The following is a 9,488-nucleotide window of genomic DNA, read 5'->3' as shown; positions in this document are numbered from 1 at the left end:
ATTATTTAAAAATTCATTAATACTGTTCATCATTAGGAAGATCATTAATTGATGACGGTACAGAGTCTTGTATAACTGGAACGAATGTTGTTGTGTGACTGGAACTGGAGTACGGAAGTTGATGTGGTTGTTGTAGTAAAATAGGTGAGGGTGATTGTGAGTGTGTAGAGGGTGAAGATAAATATGATGAGCGTGAGTTATATAATTGTGGATACTGATGATTATAGAGTGTTGATTGGGAGTTTAATGGTGAAGGCAAATGATTGATGGAAACTGAGTGTCTGTGAAGATTACCCAATCGCCCTTCGAAGAGAATGTCATCAATAAATTTTTTAGCATACAATTGCTGATTTGGGGTCATTTTGCTAAGCTCTATACCCCACCCACTTGCTATGATTTGGAATTCTGATTTGGGTTTCTGAAGAGTATTACATGCCATATCCAACAATTTAGCCCTTTTAGTTTCTTCGTTTTCTGTAGTATTTCTCTTGTTTGCCAGTTTTTGTTTTGAAGTGGACTGCTGTTCTGATGGCCTAGGAAAATCCCTATCTCCATCAACCTTAAAATAATAAAATAGGTTGGAATTATATTAAATATACTAAAAAACTATATTATATTACTATAAAAAAACTAATTTTAAATATAGAAATTAAATTTAATAAATTTAAATATATTATTGCAATATAACACATGGTAAAAAAAAATTACACGGCTGGTAGTCGGTAAATGGTAATATTTTATGATAAAAATTAAATTTTTAAACTAAATTTAACTTCTCATTACAGATTGCAACTAATGAAAACGAATGGAAAGACATTGCTAAAGATTTTGAGAAAAGGTGGAACTTCCTCCATTGTATAGGTGCTATAGATGGTAAGTATATTACTATTCGTAAACCACCAGGAACAGGCTCTTACTACTTTAACTATAAACAGTCATTCAGTATTGTTTTAATGGCAATAGTAAATGCTAATTATGAGTTCATAATGGTAGATGTAGGAGCTAACGGAAGAGTCTCTGACGGAGGAGTGTTTTCAAATACAAAATTCTATGAGTTACTTGTAGAAAAAAAACTTAACATTCCTGAAGCTGATAAATTACCCAATAGTAAAATTAAACAGCCGTACGTTTTAGTGGGGGACGAAGCATTTTCTCTTATGGACAATTTGATGAAACCGTTCAGTCGAAAAAACCTCAACGAAGAACAAGCCATATTTAATTATAGATTGTCTCGTGCTCGCCGAATAGTAGAAAATGCGTTCGGAATTCTTGCATCCCGGTTTCGAATATTACTTAGAGAAATTAATTTGAGTCCAGAAAAAGCCACACTTATTCTTCAAGCATGTACTCACTTACACAATTTTCTAAGAATGAAAAAAATTGAATTGTACTACCATGGAGGTTTGGACGTTGAAAACACAACGACAGGCGATATCGAAAACGCCGACTGGAAATCACAAAGAACACTACTTTGTTTACAACAACTCCCCGGCCGAAACATTTCTGTATCTTCAAAAGAAATACGTCTAAACTTTTCACGCTATTTTAATAGTGAACAAGGTGCTGTCCAGTGGCAAGATAATTTTAGACTATAGTAAATATCATTACTTATCGGCTATTAATAATACGTACCTATAACATTATTAATATACATTTATTATAGTCCTACTGATAATATAATTAGATTTATATTTATGTTTATAAATAGAATAATCAAATTGAAAACTGTTTTTAAATAAATTTTACAATTAAAAAAACATAAATAATTACCGTTTCATTCATTTGATCTATCTCCTCGGCAATTTCGTTGTCATCCATTGTGGAAGTTCCTTGAGTTTGACCCTCTTGGTCCCTCAAAAAATCAAGTTCGTTATAATACCATAAATTAGGTTTATAAATGTCGTCAGTCCCTGCACCAGATCTTATGCTTGACTTAACTTTTTTCAACTCTCTCCGGTAAGAAGTACGAAAAGCATTAATTTTTGTACGCACCATAGCTCTATCCGCTTTGGGTTCGATTTCCTTCATTTTTTCTACCATTTTATCATATGCTGCATCCTTCTTATTTCTGTTTTTATACACTTCACTTTTTACTTTCCAAAATTCTGGTAACTCTTGGTAAAGTAAGAAAAATTCACACCAGAATTCTCTGTCTTCGTCATTTTTAGTTCCCATACTAATAACTGTATTATATATTTATATTATTAAAATAAATAATAATAGTAAACGTGTAAAGACATACACGTTCAAACCGCTTATCAATCATTGAGCGTTGCACAAAATATTTCGGACTCGACCGAAAACCTCAAGCTTGGTTTCAAACAGTTGCGCAACTACTCAATCCATTCCATACACGATCAAAATGCTTGCGCAAACATAGTAGTTGCGCAAACTGTTTGATCGTGTATGGTAACCTTAATAAGTTTATGAATTTTTTCAATTCAGAAGATGGTTCAATTCCTTGCCAAGACAGGTATTTAGTTTAAAAAAATAATTTTAGTTCTAACTTTTAAAATATAATGTAATTATGATAATATGAATAGATTTAATAAATTTAATTTTTTTTAATATAAGGTTAAAAAGTAAGTTGAGATCCATTTTTATTTAGTACATTTGAAGTGCTTTATTTTATTTTTTCTATACTTTTATTTTATAACTATTCAATATAATTTACTACCTACTTATTTCTATAAAAATATATTGACCAATGATCAATTTTATTTTGTCCTATTTACTTTACTAAATTATTTGTTTAATTATGTAGTGTGTATCAGCCATATTTCATAACATTAAAATGGAAATTGAAAAAGTGAATTATTAAATGTAAAAAAAAAAATCTAAAAATATTTAATAATATATTCGGCTCAGCGGCGTATACCTACTATAAAATATAGTATATGCATGCGCAGGCGTGTCGCATTATTTTGTACAATAATAAGTAAATAATTTTGATTTCATATAAAAACATAAAATAATTCAAAATAACATAAGGGCTTGAGCAGGAAGGCGCTCAGCTGCGAAACCTAGAATTATATTATTACCTATAAAATATTATAGGTACCTGGAGCTTTTAGTATTCTGGAGATTTCTGTCCATAATTTTTCCTGAACATCTCGGTTGCTATGTTGTTTGTCTTTATAATTATAGATGGTAGATCTTTGTTGAACAAGTGTTATGAGTGTTTCCAGGTCTATATTTTCAGTGGTCATAGTTAAGACTGAGTAGAAAATTTAAAATAATACGTTACATGTTTATTATTTGTTAATATATTATGTAATATGTGGAATATGTTTATAATTACCTTTATATAAGTATAAAAAATGTATAACGTATAAAAAAATTTTAAAATATATATGATAATATGAATTGTAATTAATTATATTAATGATATTAATTCTGCAACGACTGTGGTATCCAACTAGTTAACCATCTAATACCGGTGAAACTGAGGGTTTGACTGATAAAAAATTTTTTGTTTTGACTGACGGAATAGAGCCTGTTCTATTTCGATAGAACACGATTAGTCATGACTAGAATTGACTGAAGAGCAAAAATGTTTTGTTTTGACTATAACTTGTCAGTGTGCGGGTTTCACTGAATTACATGTGTTCTATTTTTAATTAGTCATAATAAAGCTGCCTCAGTCTGCTTTAAGCAGTTTTGCTCTTTTGGTGTGCGGCCGGCCTAATGTAGACCAAGGAGTCCCCACCCGTCAGACCACCACTGATTAGAAATCATATAAATATTAATTAAGTATATACGACTTAAGGCGCCTTTACACGTAGAATCTTTCCTTCACTCCTGGAACCTACGGGTTTGAGCGAGGACTTGACTGCGCGCAATACTCTGGCGCGCAATCCTCTCTAGTCAAATTGCTGTAAAATTCTTTCCCGCGCGCTTTCCTTCTTTCCATTCGTCCTTCGCTCAAAAACGTTCGTCTAAAGTGTATTCCCGACGTTTTGAAAGCGTGAAAGCGTAGCGCGTGGAGTGTTCGAAATTCCAACAGTTTTGCAGTCGCGTGGAAGTTTTTTAAAGAAAAAAGCTAAATATTTTTTTTTCAAAATGATGAAAATTCGAGAAAACAATCGTATTTGTACTATTGCGTTTGTTGGATTGTTTTCAATAATGGATCAAAATCGATTAAAATTGAAACGAGTTCGCAGTGTGTGGGTGAAGGAATATCGGAGGCGTTTTGGTCATTTGCCATTAATATCGGAACTACGAGAAAATTACCCAGACGACTTTAAAAATTATTTACGGATGGATAGTGCATGTTTTGATATGTTATTAGCATTAGTTGGTCCAAAAATTTGTAAAACCGATACAATAATGAGGAAATGTATAAGTGTAAAAAAACGTCTCACAGCAACACTTAGGTAAATATATTTAGGATTTTAGCATTTAAGTCATTACTTGTAATTTAGTTTAATAATAAAAAATTATAAATGTCAAGGTTTCTGGCAACTGGAAGATCTTTTGAGGACCTAAAATTCAGTTCAGGAATTTCTGCTCCATCATTAAGTGTACTAATTCCTGAAACATGCAAAGCCATTTTTGAAGTGCTGAAAGAAGAATATATGAAGGTAAAGTACCTATGGCTTATAATATTTGTAAATTATTATGTTATATATTTATATAATTACGGCTGTACGACTGAACTAACTAAAATATCATAGTATTATTACTTATTAGTATTATATCTAGTAATATCATCTAAATATAATACCTAATATCAAATACTCAACTATGCCCCATATAGGTTAGGTCAACTGTTATTTGTTAAGATGGCTTAGATTTATTTAATAACATCATAATTACAATAAGATTATTCTAATTTCAGTTGACTTTACAATATAATTACAATTAAAATAATTAGAATATAATTACATAACATTGAACATAGGTAATATATTATTGTTACTAGCACCTGTATTTTAGTGTAAAGTGTTAACAATATAATATCGTAGATAAATACATTTAATAAATTTAAATCTAGTAATAATTAACAATATTATGTTGGTGACTACTGACTTGGTATATTATGAACGGTGTAACAATTGATAAATCATTAACTTCAACAAAAATTACAAAATGTACCTAACAGAAATGGTTTATTTTTAAATGTATAACATTGGTTTAACATATTATATTAAAGCATTGATTTAAGTATATATTTATTATTTTTAAATACAATAACACATAGGTAGGCGCAGAAAAATGTTTTCGTCACAGGTTAGAATAGTTATTAGAAAACTTTACTTTGTGTTAAGTTAGGTTGACCTAGTCTTTAGTATTAACCAACTTATTCACATTTTTATTTTATGTTTAAACTTTTAAATGGAAACTATAGATGAATTTTTGAAGTTTCTGAACCTATACCTTCATAAAAAGTTTTTAAAATTGTAAGTTGATTGTTGTTTTCTATAAACGATGAATCATCTGTACGTAATTCTGGAATTGAAGGTGGACCATGAGATGACATTTCTTCTGTATAGTATTGTGGTGTTGGGCGTGAAGGTGTGGCTGTATACTCCAATGGATATGTCCGAGTTACATTTTGATAGTGGTTAGAAGTTAGAGATGGTGCGGCATTATGTGTTGATGGGATAGAAAGCAAATGAGAAAAACATTTATTATTACATACATTTGTGTCATCTGTCAATGTATTAAGTAAGCCTCTACGTAAAACTGTATTTATTATCGATTCCACATAAACCATTTGAATTGGATCCATTCTTCCTAACTTCTTGGTCACAGTAATGCCGATTGCTTCACACTCACTGACATCAGTAACAGTTTGAGTTTTTAAAGCAGCTGTACATACTTTCATAAATTCCAATTGTGTATCAGCCATTTTTATTTTTTTTTTTTAATGCCAGGACGAATTGGCGAAGGTGTTGCAAATATGCCACTCTAAACAACCATGAATTAATATTTAATTGAACAATTTAATTTTATAAACAAAATAATAACGTAATTTAATTAAAATTATTCTACTTAATTTGCAAATAGGTACATATCAAACTAACAGACTATTAATCATTATTTAAATAATATGAAATTATCTTATAAATATTTCATCAACATAAAAATATATTTGTAGTTTTTCTAATATTTTTTAGTTTCCTACAACAACAGATGAATAGCTTCAAGTGGCTAAAGATTTTCAAGATAGATGGCAATTTGTTAATTGTGGAGGATCGATGGATGGCAAACACATACGTATTGTTCCACCACCAAAATCTGGATCAACATACTATAATTACAAAAATTTTAATAGTATTGTTTTAATGGCTTTAGTCAACTCTAACTATGAATTTATATATGTTGATGTTGGAAAAAATGGCAGATTATCTGATGGAGGTGTTTTTGAGTATACAGAATTTGGCAGAAAATTATTGGCTAAGAAATTAAACTTGCCAGATACTAATGCAACTGTGAATAATATGAACTATGTGTTTATTGGTGACGAGGCATTTTCTTTGGAAGAAAATTTTTTAAAACCGTATGTCCAGAAAGATTTGAATTTTGAAAAGAGGATTTTCAATTACAGATTGTCCAGAGCTCGTAATGTAGTTGAAAATGCATTTGGGATTATTTCTTCAAGGTTTCGTATTTTGCACACACCTATCAACATGCAGCCAAAAAATAAATCTTATGTTATATTAGCGATATGTGTTTTACATAACTTTTTAAGAAGAAGATGCAATGCATACATTTCACCAACCACAGTTGATAGCGAGGATACGGATGGTTATGAAAAACACCAAGGGGATTGGAGGAACAATGCAGTGGAATTAGTGGGTTTACAGCCAGTTAATTCAAGAACTGCTACTATAAGAGCAAAAATAAACAGAGATAATTATAAAGAATTCTTTAATACTGAAGGAAGAGTTGAATGGCAAGATGCTATGATTAGAGCTGGAAGAGCTTAGCATCTATAACTTTGTGTATTCATTGTTACTATTATTATTATTATTATTATTATTATTATTATAGTTGAATATATTATACTATTAATTAAATAATGAAATTTAAATATGAATAGAATATTACCGTGTTTTGTGGTTGGTCCTCACGTACAATTGAATTAATTGGTTCAATGTTGTCAGTAATATCATTTGATTCATCATCATCAACCATCGGTTCATTCATCACAGGACATTCATTTTCACCCAAATTTGAAATACTGTCCGTGGGTATTTCTTGGTCTTCAGTGAATAATAACAAATCATAATACCACAGTGTAGGTACATAAATATCATCTTTAGAAGAACCACTACGTTGGCTTTCCATCACTTTTTTCATTTCTTTTCTAAACCAAAATTATATTTAATGAATTATAATATTTAAATTTTAAGTGTTATTAATTATTAAAAACATAACCTACTTACTTACCTGGTACCTTGTTTTTAATTTTCAATCCTAAACTATGAAAGTTAAAAATTTTATCAATTTTTAACTAAAAAAAATTTTAATTTAAAATGTGAAAAAATTTGTCAAAATTCGAACTTTGAATGCTTATAAATAAAAATTGTGCCTATAGATTTTGAATATTTTTCAACTTTTATTGTAATAATATATCAGGAGTCTTATATAAAATTTTTACGCTTATTGGGCAAACAAATATATTTTTTTGACATTCATAGGAAACTAAAAAAAATGGAAATTTAAAATTGTCCGTAAACAGTTCAAAACTAATATAAATATTTTGAAAAATGTATCGTATATAAAAAATGCTAATATAAACATCCAGTGAAAATTTCATGTATCTACGGAAATTATTTTTAGAATTACTCCAAAAACCGACATCCATTTTGTACTTATGGTTTATAACCAAATATAGTAACAGCTTTAATTCAAGAGATGGAGACGAACGTCGGTCTTCGTTTCATATCAAATTAAAATAAGTAAAAATAAATATTGTTAAAGCTAAATGTTTCTAAATGTTTATAAAACAAAAATAGATTGATACGTTTTTTATTATTTTATATTTAAATTAAAACTGTTGACAGCTAACAGGTCTGCGTTGTTATAATATCTATACAATATAATTATTTTTCAAAGATAAATATAGAACACACGACACACGCATTCACTATTCATAATGTTTGTTATTCTTTGTTTAAATATCCTTAATCCTTATCCAAATTATGGACACGGTACACAGTGAATGAATGTATTTTATCTTAAACTGTGTTGTTAACTTGTAGCCTGTAGCTGTAGGTACTAAGGTAAGTACCTATGTAATATTATGTTCACAGGTTTATATAAATTACAATTATGCCTACTAAATTACAACTTGATATTATATTATTATACACCCCATTGCCAACAAACACCCACCCACCCAATTTAGGTGGTTCATTTGAACCACCTAAAGTACGTACTCGGCGCCACTGGGCCACTCCCCAGTTTTTTTTTAAATTTAAATTTAAAAGTAATTTAATAGGTATGATACATACCTAATAAAATACCTATTTGAAAATATGTAATAACAAATATAGGTGCTTTATCTGAATGATCCACGTAAAGCGGTCCATACACGATCAATATTTAAATCAATAAATGTTTCAATTTCTTTTGCACTCACACGATCATATTATTGCTCAATATTTACATCAATAAATGTTTCAATTGAAATAATTGAATATATTGTTCAGTTTCGGTCAAAATGTCTAGCGAAGAGAACGCGATAATTGCTATTGCTCTTGCCTTGTCACTTGATGAAAAAAATAAACCAAAAAACAACGAAGAACCTGGTCAAAAGAATGGTTGAAAAATAGACAACAATATACTCACGAGAAGCTATTAACTGAGTTGCGCAATTTTGAAAGAAATGATTTCAAAAATTTTTTAAGAATGGATGATGAATGTTTCGATGAAATTTTATCTTTGGTGAATCCATTTATTAAAAAACAAAATACGTCAATGCGAGAAGCTGTACCAGCAAGTCAAAGACTGTCTATAACTCTACATTATTTGGCTACCGGAAACACATTCGAAGACCTGAAATTTATCAGTGCGATATCTCCTCAATCCATTGGAAAAATTGTGATTGAAACTTGTGAAGCTTTAATATATTGTCTTCGAAACTATATAAAGGTAAGCTACATATTCTGCCGCCTTAAATTACATACATTTTTTTGCGTTAGAGAATGCTTTTATTCATAAGTATATTTATTATAAATGAATATTATTATTAGTAGGTAGTAGATATTATTAGTATCGTAAATATATAAATTTATAGAACAAAATAACAATGAAATTAAAATTAAAAAAATTACGGTTGAAATGAATTGATAAACGCAGTTGCCGTATTTATGTTCCCAGATGGTTCAATTTGTGTTTTAATAGAGTAGTTTTGATCTGCTACACTTGTCATAACCCACGAAGACGGACTTGGCGTAGGAACTGGTGTATAACTGTATGGAGTACTCACTCTGCTTGAAATAGTATTGATTTGAATAGAATCACGGTTCAATGTA

The 9,488-nt window shown here is 29.6% G+C and overlaps 1 protein-coding gene across 1 annotated transcript; it reads left to right on the top strand.

Annotated features, from left to right (window-relative positions):
* Window positions 1-7,102: 7,102 nt before the first annotated feature.
* On the top strand, window positions 7,103-9,174 carry LOC113557660. Its single transcript, XM_026963224.1, has 3 exons — window positions 7,103-7,199; window positions 7,847-7,880; window positions 8,739-9,174. The coding sequence occupies exons 1-3, from the start codon at window positions 7,103-7,105 to the stop codon at window positions 9,172-9,174; spliced, it is 567 nt and encodes a 188-aa protein (XP_026819025.1).
* Window positions 9,175-9,488: the final 314 nt, after the last annotated feature.

This window comes from Rhopalosiphum maidis, chromosome 3 (assembly GCF_003676215.2).
Source record: "Rhopalosiphum maidis isolate BTI-1 chromosome 3, ASM367621v3, whole genome shotgun sequence".
In the NCBI taxonomy this organism is placed as follows: Eukaryota; Metazoa; Arthropoda; class Insecta; order Hemiptera; family Aphididae; genus Rhopalosiphum; species Rhopalosiphum maidis.
The sequence above is the reverse complement of the archived record's forward strand: the minus strand, read 5'-3'. Positions and strand labels throughout refer to the sequence as shown.

Bases quoted from the DNA above. Each gene is read 5' to 3' on its own strand.
- LOC113557660 (XM_026963224.1), top strand. From the start codon at position 7,103: ATGTTGTCAGTAATATCATTTGATTCATCATCATCAACCATCGGTTCA. The intron at 7,200-7,846 runs GTATTTCTTGGT...AACCAAATATAG, and splicing joins ATTTGAAATACTGTCCGTGG to TAACAGCTTTAATTCAAGAG. The intron at 7,881-8,738 runs CGGTCTTCGTTT...ATGAAAAAAATA, and splicing joins CAAGAGATGGAGACGAACGT to AACCAAAAAACAACGAAGAA.